Source organism: Diplodia seriata, assembly GCF_021436955.1.
Source record: "Diplodia seriata strain FDS-637 chromosome Unknown scaffold_7, whole genome shotgun sequence".
NCBI classification, from domain to species: Eukaryota; Fungi; Ascomycota; class Dothideomycetes; order Botryosphaeriales; family Botryosphaeriaceae; genus Diplodia; species Diplodia seriata.
In genome coordinates, this window is record NW_027117314.1 from 1734863 (window position 1) to 1747956 (window position 13094).

Below are 13094 nucleotides of genomic sequence, written 5' to 3' on the forward strand. Positions count from 1 at the left end.
GGCGGGCTGCATCTCGTCCGGATTATTGAAGAAAACCAGCGTCACATCGGCATCGCCCTCGCGCTGCATCCGGGTTTTGGCACCAGCCGCGAGAAGGGCGTCTGCAGCCGCGCGCCCCAGCCCATTCGCCCACACGCTTTTCTCCGCATGGGGCAGCGCGGATCTTGGGCTGTTGACGTTGCACAACACCACAGCGCACCTCCGCGACGCCGCATCCCGTGCCCCCACCATCTCACTCGTCAGGATGCGGCGGCTGGCCCTCGCGAACCGGTCCGCAGTTGCTTGTTCACGTAGCACGGCAGCACCCTCCAGATACCCACTTCCCGCTGCCGCGCTTGTACGCTGCCTCCACGGCCAATCCTTCGTCGAGTCATCAGGCAACTGCTGCAGCGGCTGCTGTCCGAAAGCGACCGCCAGCAGCCAGGCCTCCTCTTGCCCTGCATCCTTACCGTGTTCCTCCCGTCCGCCGCTGTCCGCTACATCCCCTCCCAGCCTTGTGCAGCTCGCTAAGACAGCTGTGCATTCACGCCTGTACCCTGAGCCCGCGGCCTCCAGCTGCTGCCAGCCTGCCCAATTGTACGCCTGCCTGGAATCCGGTCGCACGAAAACTGCCCGATTCTAGCGTCATTTTGCACCTCCCAGCCCGCCGCAGCTCTTCGATCCGTCTTCTAGAATCATGCGTGCCTGCCCTGGGTGCCAGGAGCCGCTTCGTGCCGTGGTACAGCCTCCGACCTGAGGCAGACCGAAGCGGCTGCTCGCAGCCATGGACGCGTATGTCACAAGGAAACGAGTGTTGTATCTCGCCGTGTGGGGGAAGACGAGCTTGGTCATTCACTTGGCGGACGTTAACGTTGCAATGGCGCATCTGGCCGAAGATCCGGCCGCTGTGGCCTTGTGACTATTGCGCTCCCCGATACACCACCCTCTGTCTTGCCTCCCTACTCTGCGGGCTGCCTCCCTTACTCGGCCCTGGGGCTCATCTGATCTGGATCTGGACCGAACCGGACTGGTCTGATGTGAGAAGGGATGCGTGCAGGCCCAAGTGGAAGCATCGCAAATCGAAAAGAGTCAGTCATCAGAGACAATAATTTGGCCGTCATCATCACAAGCAGCACATCTTAGCCTGCCAGGCGGCATAAGTACGGCCAAGCCGAGGTTGACGCTGAAAGTTGAACTGCCGCTCCGGAGCCCGTACGGATAGCAGCGGCCCTCTGGATTGCTAATTGAATGTAGGCCGGTGGCTGGGCCTTCCTTCTTCAGATCAGCAGTTAACCGCAAGATCTGCTAGGTATCAACATGCTTCACCAGCTAGCCTAGCTACTTTCGCCGCCCAACTCCTTGCCAACGCGGCCGAACCGAGTCTCTGGGCCTTACATATCCGCGTGCGCTTACGCACAGCCTACCGACCACCAATGCCGTAGCTGTTCTCTTACTCTCTCGCCAGTTGGCTCCACATACCCCTCCCTTATCACCTCTCATGCAGCGAAGCGACCCGCGAACGTGGGGGCCAGGGACCCAGAGTCTGACTGGCATTGTTCCATGGTATGCTGGTCTGTTTATTTTTTTCTTTTCTCCCAAGGATTGGCGAACATGTGTTGACGGCAGTACCTACCATCAACGACCGATCTCACGGTAAGGGGCACCGACGGACACTTCGCCCCCAACCCCAAAGTTCATCTATTCTTCTAGTTCTCACATACTAATCGTCAATGGCCCCCAATCTGCCTTGCTAACCTCAGCCCACGGCGGGTGGCAAAAGAAATCGCCCACCCGCGTCTGCCTTACTCAGATGCCACATTTAAATATCTAGGTAGGTAGCTGAATACAAGATCCGGATGTAAATGTAAGTTTTTAATTCGCGCATTCAGTCTAGATCTTGTACGCAACTACCCATCCCGTGTAGAATTGTTCTATGAGGCACCGTGAGCTGAGACATGAGTTAGTGATCTTGAGATGGCGCCCTCACAGCCCGCCTGTTCACTCTATCGCAAGTCGCCACCCAGTAACCCCTGGTTTTCCTCCTCTCCCGCCCCTACCCCAAACAGCTCAGCCTCCCGCGACTGTTTTTCGATATTCGCGCGCGGGCGTCGACGGCGTCCTCCGCGGCGACCTGAATGCGACCAGCCCTCGTACATCTAGTTCGTTGTGTAACAGCTACACTGCAGCCTATTTCATGCAAGCCCACCACCCTGCTTGCGCGGGGGCCCCGTCCGCACACCGGCACAGTCACTTTCGTTCTCTCTTTTCTGTGCGGCTGCACTGCACACATACACACACGCATGTACGCACGCACACACGCACACACGCATGCGCGGCACACACGTCCAACACGCACGCACCGTACACCCAGCCGCCACCTACTAGTATCGTACATGGAGCGCATACGCAGACTATAGGAGAGAGTAACGGCACGGATGCGGAAAGGCACGGGTGGGGGATGATGAGTTCGTCCGCCGCGCCCATCTTCGTTCCAATGTCTTAGGAAGGTTTCGTCTCATGTTGCGACAGTAGGGCGGGGTCACGGACGGGAAAGCTGAAGCGCTAAGCCCCGAAAAAGCCGTACGATAGATGTCAACAAAAGAATGTCCGGCCAAGACCTTCAGCCGACCGCCAGCCGTTGACCTCGTACATGATACCAGTAAGTACACATGTGCATGCAAACCGTACGTGTGCTCTCCTTGTGACTGTCACGCCTCTTATCTCCCGTCCACGAGCTAGGTGCATAAAATGTGCCTAGCACATCGTTGTGGCTTTACAGAGAAAAAAAAAAGAAATGCAGCAAACAGAATAGCTTCACTAAGCGTTTTCAATCTGCGCCAAACCCAAGGAAGGTAACGTGTGAAAGGGCATGGTGTAGCAAAATCCGATAAACACATCGGCCTAGATGCTTGTACCGCATTGACATAAAGAGAGGGGTGTGCTAGGGAACGGTCAGTAGCGGGCCGGGGCGGGCCTACCCCCCTTCAATCTCACTTTCCTCTTCAGCATTACCAGAATCAGCACTTTGTTGAGAATAAGCCGAAGTGGCCGTTCTCTTTCCCGCAGCCAGCCGCTTCGACCATGCACATAGGCGTTGCCACTGTACGTGCCCGTCCGGTCAGCAATACTTCCATGCAGGTGCCACAAGTTGCAGCCCGCATGAGAGACAGTAAGGCTCTTCCACCCCTCTCCATTGATCTGTTCCTCGCCTTTAGGGAAAGGCCGCAGGAGGGGGCGTCAAAACCACGGTTGCATGAAGGATCGAGGGCGTCCATGTCCGACAATACTCAAAACCGAGCTCTTGGCTGGTAACAGGGCGCGCCAACGGTCGCGGACAGCTGCACATTCTGCAGCCGGCATTGAGCAGGCGAAAGGGCAGAGGATGAGGCCAAGCACGTTTGCGTATGCGGCGAGCTCCTTTCGAATGCCGTTGTTGATGGATGAGAGTGCTGTCACTGATCGCCATAGAGAACCATGCATTGAGCTACATAGAGGCCATCCAGCAAAGTATGCATACAATGGGGAACAACTGATAGGACTCGTCAACCGAGAACAACGGGAGGAAAGAAGGTACGTTTTCGCGAAAATGGCTCGGGGTTGACTTTAGCCTATCTGTGGTCGCTACTGTTGAAGCGTGACTACTTTTCCTCCCTCACCACCTCCTTTCTCGCGCAGCTTCCTCACTCACGGCTCAGAAACCGACTTGCGGTCCGCCTCGAAATGCGGGCTGCGACTGGGATGATGCCGGCCACGGCACCGGCGCGCTGCAGGTGGTAAACAGGCAATCAAGGGGCAAGACTAAAGTGTGACACTTTGCTGTACCGTGCCGTCATACATCGCCGCCGCAATCGTCATAGCCATCAGCTGCCTTGGCTAGAGCCGGGACGGCAAGGGCCTTTTTGTGAGACGATCTTCCCCCACGCGCTCTGTCGTGCTGCCCCGTCACCATGCGACAGACGGAGGAGGGGGGAGGGCATTGGAAAGCGCTTGCATCTCCCGAAAGAGAAGAACGGGCAGGATCAGACCATGGGTTCGTGCCTAATCACGTCATTCGACCGAGGCCTCTTATGGATAGGAGGTGGCGGCGGCGGCGGCGGCAACCGTTGCGAGAACTGTAAGTCATTATCGAGATCCGAGATGATGCCCTGCCCCCGTACTCTCCTGCATGATCCAACGCTCTAGCAGCACGCTCCGGCCCCCCGGGGAAGTGCGAAGCTTTGGAACGGGCTGATGGTCCGCACCGTTTTGACCATCGGATTCCGTGCGCTATGCGTGCGCCTGGACGACGACTGACTAACGTCCGTTCCAGCCCAACGAGAAAGCCGCGCCAAACTACCGTCTTTTGATCAGGTTGGAAAGGATGTTCATGATAGTAAGACAAAACAAAGTAGAGGGTTAATCAGGCCGTACTTACTTTGCACGATGGCCTGCAGTCTCCCCGCTGCCCCATGCCTGGACCGTAGCATCTGAACCATCGGCCTATCTCCCTTCCTCCCCTGGTTTGACGGCGGGCCGGCCGTCCGTACCGTTGTTCCCTCCTGCGGCTGTCTCACTCACTGTTCCCTTGGACCAACCACGCGGCATTTCGAATCAACGACAACCTCTCCCCGAAGTAAACTACGGCCACCTACCGAACATAGGGCCGCGGCCCGCGACCGACCGTTTCCCCAGCCAGCCCATCACCACATACATACCTTATTCCCAGCCCAGCCCAACCCAGCCCAGCCCAGCCCAACCCAGACCACACACACCCCACAACACGCGAACAATGGCAGGGTTCGGAGAAACACCCGTAACCCAATCGCTCCGTACAGACACCCACAATTCATTCCACCACCAAATCCCGTACGAAAATAAATAAAAAGTTAATTCTTCCTTCATCGCAAGTAAATAGTAAACAAAAACAGCGAAACCCTGCACGTGCTATCATTGTTTACCAATTGCCCTTCCCTGCATGTCACCATCTGGGGGCTCTCCAAGATGCCCTTCTACCTAATCTGCCACACAAAATAGATAGGAGGATCACTTTACATCCGCGCATTCCCGCGCATTCCCGCTTTTTCAGGCCGGCCGGCGACCGATGCCCACCATCCCCCCCACTTTGACGAGGAGGCGCGAGCAAGCAAGCAAGCCAACAGAAGAACAGCTTGCCTAAGCTGCAGGATCTCAATCGTTGCTGCAGTAGCGTTTTGATGCGGCCCTGCCTGATGGTACCTAGGATCATTGTGGCAAAGAAAGGCGCGAGCCGCCGCCGCGCGCGCGGATGGACGGATGGGGGCAGCGGCGGCGCCGCCGGATGAATGGATGGAACGAATAATGGAAGGAAGGGTCTTTCTCTCTCTCTCGACTCGCTCTCCCCCCCTGGCCGGTCTAGATGCTGCTGGTCCTACATACGTACATACAATACCCTATGGACGACGACGGGGGCGTCTGGCCCTCGAGCTCCGATTCCCCTGCATGGAAGGCGGAAGAAGAGGGTCTGATTCTCTGCACGGCATCGAGAACGAACGGGAGTTTTTTTGCCCGCTTGTTTTGTTTGCAAGCCCTTCCTCTCGCAGCAAATGGAAAACGAGCCGTGGTGGTGGTGGTGGTGGTGGTGGGCGGCATACAGCAATGAAGCTTGTCCAGCAAAAGTTCTTATTCGCCTTCCCGCCGTATCGCCGTATTTCGTTCGACACAAAAAGGTCGGCGATCAGAGCAGCAGCAGCAGCAGCAGCAGCAGCAGCAGCTAGCTAGCTGGTGGGGGGGAGGCACGAAGCAGACGCCAGTGAAATAAGGCCCCTGCAGTCACGCGCGCGATATGTATGCCATGTGAAAACCCATGGCAAGGCTTTTAGGAACTTGCTATAGCGAAAAGAGGAATTGCTTTTTTTTGTCCCCCGTCTTCTTCTCCCGCCCGGCTGGACTACCTAGCCACCTCGTTCGGTGCGTTGCCCAACCCTCCTCCTCCTCCGCCGATTTCTCGTTCTTAGCCGCTGGCGCCGCGGCAGCCGGCGGAAGGGCAAACGGGGAGGACGGAGAGAGGGAGGAGAATGTTCGGAACCGCACTGCCGAAGTGGACCATTCCGAAAAAAGCAAACGAAGCGCCCCGCCGGCCTAACGTATGTAGTCTGGAAGGAAGCAAGCCGACTGATGGATGATATTTCCTTGCTTGTTCTTCCCGTAGCCTTCTTCTTCTTCTCGTTCGGAGATTGGGGTGCTCAAAAGGCCACCAACATCTTTCGGTAGGGGAGGAGGAGGAGGGGTGGCCGAAGGAGGCCTGCAGCGCCATTCGAACAATACAAATCGTGAGGCGATGGTCGTCTCCGCTAGTAATGGGTTCGTCGGTTCCGCAACTACTAACTACCAAACGAACCCAGGGCCCAGGCCCCAGGCGCGCGCGTTTCACGTTTTTTCGCAAGTGCATTCTGCAAGTCGTCCCACTTGTTCCTTGCAACGGGATCAACGCTAACCGATGGCCGAGTCAATAGCCGCCGTAGACTATTACTCTATTTCGTCCACCCCCTCCGGCCCGGTTTCGTATCGTATCTGCGTGCTATAGCCTATAGAGTTTGTTTGGAGTAAAGAACGTCCCCCTCCCACTCGGCAACAAGTAACGATCCGGGGCGCCACTGGACAAATGAGCTGCTCTCCGGAACACGAGAGGGCAGCGGAGTTGATGAGCGAAAAAGGGTCTTTGTTAATTTTAGCCGCCCGTTAGTGACGAGGTCTTGCATTCCGCCGTAACTTACGCACGGCTCACGTGGAGGCCCAGTCAAAAAAGACAGACCATCGGAAGCATACAGCCTATTCATCCAACAATGCCTTGTCTCATCAACTTCGATCCCAACGGGTACCACGTCGGTGTCGCTCCTCGTTGCAACACTGGGAAATGGTCCATCGCAACACGAATGCTACCCTCGACCGCCTTGCAACACCAAGCGAAACCAATATCGTGACACTTCCTTGGTGCTCACAGCACACACGCACACACACACAGAGAGGCAACAACAAAACACACCTTCTAAAAGGAAAAGAAAGCAACATTAAATTCCGTCGTGAACTACCTGCCTAAGACCCACCAATCCCGTCAACCATTACAGCTTCTCTCCACGTTTAATTTCCTCCATTATGCCGAGGAAGACTGACTGACTCCCTTTCCCCGCAAAGCAGAACTTGCTGATGGCACCATGACAGCTCCCGCATCGTCGTTGAAAAAGATAATCATCTCCTCTTGCAGCTGAAAGCAGCAGCAGTAGCAATGACAGCAAAGACGCCTTTTCTGACTGCGAGGGACAACCAAACGATCGAGCAAAGAATGAATAATGAAGAAACAGAAACACCAAACAGAGGAGGAGAGGGTGTGGGAGTGTCAACAAGCAAACAAGGATCGGTTGGTACTCGAAAGGAGAAGAAAAGAACTCAATAAAAAGGAATTGTTGTGTAGTAAGCTAGCTGCGTAAGTTGCTGGTATGTGTTTGTGTGTGCGTGTGTGTGTCTTGCCTGTGTAGTGTATAAGCGCAAAAAAGAGTTAGGTGAAGAAAATGAATTTCGCGTTCATCATGACTTCATCTCCCCCCATCCCAATTGAACCACAAAGCGTAGAAAAACGGTATGAAAGAGAAAAGAAAAAGAAAGAACTCCCGCCCGCTCCGCCCCATCCAGCCCGAATCAATGTCTTCGTCACAACATATCAACCCGTCGACCTCCGTCCCAATTTTTTTTGTTGTTCATCATCCACCAGCTTCACCTGGACCACCCATACTCCCGATATCCTGGAAGCGCTGACCTCTGGCCGAGACCATGCCCGTATCGTGGGAAGCGTGAGATCATGTTTCCGTCGCAAAAAGACGGTGAGTGTCTCAAGAGGAGAGAGAGATATGCGGTGCAGCACGCAGCACGCAGCACGAAGCCGCACCCGCCGCTTACAACTCATCCCTCCCCTTCGACGTAGCCTGCGCCTCCTTCTTCGAGAGGCTGCTCGCCATCTCGTCGACGACGCTCTTGGCCTCCTCGTACTTCTCGCTGGCGCCATCACCCGCAACCACCGCGTACTCCCTCAACCGCGCCCTCGCGCTCTCCACCACCTCCTGCAGCCGGCTGGTGGCGCTTTCCATCGCGCCCTGCTGAGGGCCGTAAACCGCCTCGCTGACTCTGCTCGCGGCGGCCGCGTAGCCGTCGCCGACCGCCTCGCTGACGGCCGCGGCGCGGCCACCGGCGGCGGCGAGGTTCTCTTGCGCGGCGCTGGACACGGCGGCCGAGACCGAAGAATAGACGTTCGCGGCGGTGGCCGAAGCGGCTTCCACAGTGCCCGTGGGCGTGCCGTAGATGGCGATGGAAATGGCGTCCTGTGCGGAGGACGCGACATCGGCCAGGGAGCTCTGCGCGGCCTCGGCGTAGCCGGGCTGGGTGCCGTAGACGGCTTCGCTGGCCTGGGCCGAAGCGGAGCTGTACGCGCTGCCGGCGGCCTCGGTGGCCTTTTCGTACGCGTTCTTCTCGGTGCCGTAGATCTGGACGCTGACGGCATCGACGGCTGCGTTGATCTGGTCGTTCGCGGATCCGATGATGTCTTCGAGGGCGGCGGGAGGAGTGAAGACGGATGATACCACCGAGGAAGCAGACTCGTACGCCTCGCTTGCGTAGGATGAGGCCGACGACGCTACTGCAGGGTAGCCAGTGTAATACGCAGATTGGAAGCGGCTCATCACGCTTTCAGTGAAGTCGGGTTCCTTGCCAGAGACGAGCTCGGACACAAGAGATTGAACAGCCGCATACTGAGCTGCTGCTGCCTCAGTGGCCTGTGCGCCATAATCACCGGCCTGTGAGTAGACAGACTCGGCCCAAGGGGTCGGAGCGCCGTAGATCTGTTCGCTGGCTCTAGCCACCAACGATTCCCAATTATCAGCGGCTTGCGAGGCAACGGACTCGGTCCAAGGAGTCTCCGATCCCACGACGCCTGAACTCGCTGCAGAGGCCACGGAGTCGGCCTTTTCTGAAAGCGCCGAAGCGGCAGATTCAAAAGCACCCGTTGAAGTTCCGTAAATGGCACTGCTCGCCTGCGCCGAAGCAGCAGAGAAAGAAGCAGCAGCAGCAGACACAGCGGCATCGTACTGGGAAGACGCCGAATCCAAAACACTCTGCGCTGGCGGCTTGCTCGTCTGGCCGGCTACAGAGCTGGCAGAAGCGAGCAAATCTTGGAGGTTGCTCGAAGCGGCGCCAACAGCTGCCGTGTACTGGCTCTGAGCGGCGTTCAGGTAGCTCTGGTATGCAGGCGTGGGAGTTCCGTACACTGCCGTGGATGCGGCATTGAGGAATTCAGAGTAGCGGGCATGGGCAAGACCAATGCCTTCGTAGTAGCGCCTTTGAGCCTCGGCAGCGTATTGCTGGTGAACCGGGGTTGGCTGAGCTCCAACGGCAATCTTTGCACTCGAGAGCCTATATCATGATCAGAAATGTCCCAGACTTGAACTGGAGCGTAAGAACTTACTGTGCAGATGCGGCGCTCAGGCCCTCGTTAAGTCTAGAAGAGGCAATGGAAGAGACAGACTCCCATGCACCCTGTGTCGGACCTGCGGCGTAACTCTTAACCGAATCGGTGTACTTGAGAGCGTTCTGCAGTTTGGCACTAGCAGCTGCAGCCGAAGAAGAGTAAACATCATTGATCGAAGAGAGAGCCTCTTCATGAGCGGGCTTCGGAGTCCCAGAGATCTTCGCCGAAATGGCAGACTTGGCTTCTTCGTACTGTTCCTTGGCAAGCAAAAGCGCAGAATCGTACTGAGCGCTGGCTTGAGCGCGAAGCGACTCGACGACTGGGGTAGGAGTGCCATAGATGGCGTATGATGCCGCAGTCACTGCCTGAGCGTACTTGTCGGAAGCAACGCTGGCAAAACTTTCCGCAGAACCTTGCTCAGGACCGTAGAGTGCGCTGGAAGCAGCCGCCAGGGCCTTGGCGTACTGTTCGCTGGCCAGGGAAGTAGCAGACTCAACTGAGCCCTGCGTCGACGTGGGCTTCAAAATGGCCTCGCTGATCGCCCGAGTGAGCTCAGCAGCGCGGTCACCGGCCTCACTGACCATGCTCTGAACCTTCTCCGAGTAGGTATCATCATCAGAGTCGTCAATCTCATCCTCGAAAACAGGTTCCCTTGCTTCAACAATCGCCTGGGCCATAGCGCCACCCCACACCTTCTTGACGGACTCGGTGGCATCAGCGCCAGCCTCAGACATGACGGAAGAAGCAGACTCAATACTCGCAGATGCCTCAGAGGCCAGAGACTCGGTGCTTGATGACGCTTCGGAGGCCACAGACTCAGCAATGGGAGTGGAGCTCCCGATGACAGCTTCGCTAGCCTGGGAAGCGATGGACTCGTAGGCAGGAGTTTCGGATCCAACTACTGCCTCACTGGCCTGGGAGGCGATAGACTGGTAAGCTGGGGTCTCAGAGCCGACGACCGCTTCACTTGCCTGGGAGGCAAGCGATTCGTACACAGGCGTCTCGGATCCAATGACGGCCTCACTGGCTTTAGACGCGATAGACTCATGCGGAGGGGCCGGGGACCCAAGAACAGCCTGGCTGGCCTGGTCCTTCTTGAATTTGGCGGCCGAGACAACGCTCTGCGCTGCTTCTCCGGCGTTTGAGCTAGCCTGGGAGGCCTTCGAGCTGGCAACGGAGGAAATACTGTCCGTGGCATCTTGGGTTCCAAGGACTGCCTCAGAGGCCTTGGTAGCCGCCTGTTCCGCGACACCAGGCTCGGTGCCGATCACGGTTTCACTGGCAGCAGATGCAGCGCTTTCCACGCTGCTTGATGCCTCAGAAACCAGCGACTCGACCGTGCCTTGGGAAGTGCCCGCAACAGCTTCGCTAGCATCACTGGCGGCATTTTGGACTGCCTCCTTGACCTTGCGAGCTGCGTTGATGGCTGAGGGGGGAATGACAGTCGACTCAAAGTCGTCAGAGGTGTCATGGGTGTAGAGTTTGAACCGGGCGACATCCTTCAAGCGGACCAATTCCTTTGCGGCTTCCTCAGCAACAGCCATGCCTGTTTCCTCAATCTTGACGCCTTCTCCCTTTGCAGCCTTGAGATCAGCGTGTTCGAAAGCAACAGCTTGGACCTCCCTGCGCCACTCGTCGAACGTCTTCTTCAACGAATGGTACTTTGACCAGTCTTTGTAGGTGACACCTTCCATCCATGCCCAGCGCATGCCAATCTCCTGGAGGCCGAGGTCTCTGATGTGGTCGATGACTTCAAGCGTGGACTCGGTGGCTGAGCGAATGAGGTGCACAGTTTCCTGGTCATAACTCTGCTTCCACGAGCGAATGGCCTGGGCCTTCTCCTTGATGGCCTGACCAGCGGCGCGTACTGCACCCATGAGGCCACCGTAAGCAGCTTCAATGTCATCCTCGTTTGCGTCCTCAGGAAGTCCTTCAACGGCACTCTTGATTTGCGACTTGAGATCCTTGAGCTTGGATTCGGCAGTCTCCTCGAGCTGGATCAGGAAAGCCTGGCCAACGCCGTGAGCTTGGCTGTCAATCTGGTGAGCGGTGATTTCCTTGACACGCTCCTCCAGGTCCTCAGCGCCCTTATCCGCGGCTTTGGCGAACTTCTCTTGCCACATCCTGAGGTCCTTGGTAACCTTTTCTTGCACATCCTCTTTCTTAGAATCAGATCCGACGGAGCTGCTCGCAGTGGTACTGGAAGACATGTGAGCAGCAGCGGAAGCCGCAACCGAGGAAGATACGGATGAGAAGCTAGATGCCGTCGAAGATGATGAAGCAGAGCTATCCACTGATTCGATCGCAGCCTCCAGCTTCTTGCCGTCCTTGTAGCGGCCCAGCCTCTCCTTGATCCGCATGAGCTGCGGCTCGACATTGTCGCCGTAAAGAATTCGGAGCTGCGGCCAGACCTGACGGAACACAAAGTTTCCAAGCGAAGAAGCGCCCCAGCGAGCGTACGGGTAGCCGACGTCAACGGCATAGTGGCGTCCCTGTTCGTACGCGTTCTGGGCGTGGGGGAGCACAACTTCGTACGCTGGTAGGACCTTGCTGTTATACGTATCACCAACGACGGAGGACGCTTGGTCGTAGTAAGGGGAGGCGGCGGCAGAGAGCTTGTCAACATGCGGAGCCAGAGCGGCATCGTACTGCGCCTTTGCTTGGCCCTGGGCCAGCTGGAGCCGCGGCCTCAGCGTTTTTTCCCACTCTGCCGAAGCGAATTCTTGGACCTGTGCGACGCGAGGAGCGCCATAGACCTGGTAGGTGTGCTTGGCAAACTCGGCCGAGGGCGTGTAAATCTGATGGTTGAAGCGGTCGACGTACGGCTGGGCCTTCTCGACGTGGGGAGCAAGGTAGGTGTTGTAGTATGGCTCGACGTATGGGGCGGCATGTGATTGCACGGTCAGGTAGGGCTTGCACAGCCTAGGAGAGTCGTCGGAGAGGTCGTCGAGAGACTTGGGACAGCGGAACAGCATGGTGACAATAACATACCACACCGACACGCTACACGGCGGGGTCAGCACAAAAATCTCGCGACGGGCGGTGGCTACTCACCGGACGGCGTTGCTGAAGAGCCATGGCGCGAAGCCGCGGCGCGTGGCCGGCTGCTGCTTGGGCTTCGACTGACGAGCGACAGATCCGTTCATGTCCTTTGGGTCGGTCAGGTCGCTGGCGCTCTTTGCCGGCCTTTTGACGTGGCCGTTGGTGGAGGCGGCCATCGACGCGGGTGGAGGCGTGCCGATCGACGCCGCTGGAGTCCGTGCTTGCTTGCGGGTTGCTTGCTGGTCGTGCCGGGGACGAGATGGCTTTGGACAGGACACGCAATGCCGCTGAGAAAAACACTCAATGCGGCGGTGGAGATGGAGCTGGAGAGGAGGTGTAGTGTTGAGGGAGTGGTGTCTCAGAGTGTGGCTGCTTGACGCAGGCCGGCACTGGCGCGCAGCTTTGGCAGGGAATCAAGCTATGTGCGATTGCGATTGTTGGCCAAGAACGGCGACGACCGCCAACGTCATAGGCTTGCAACGAGCAGCTCGCAGATCCGCTCACGATCAAGCCAGATCGCGGCCTGCAGGGTGCACTGCACGGCAAGAGGCGTCTTATCGCAGCCTGCCATCCCCGTCCGCAGCCATGCAGCCATGTGCGCGGG

At 57.4% G+C, this 13094-nt stretch overlaps 1 protein-coding gene across 1 annotated transcript; it reads right to left on the reverse strand.

Annotated features, from left to right (window-relative positions):
- Positions 1-7883: 7883 nt before the first annotated feature.
- Positions 7884-12666, reverse strand: SLS55_007277 (uncharacterized protein; the record flags this gene model as incomplete). The annotated part of the gene is made up of 3 exons (XM_066778697.1): positions 7884-9393; positions 9446-12451; positions 12503-12666. 3 exons carry the CDS (start codon positions 12664-12666, stop codon positions 7884-7886), a joined length of 4680 nt encoding a protein of 1559 aa, XP_066631134.1.
- Between the last annotated feature and the right edge of the window lie 428 nt (positions 12667-13094).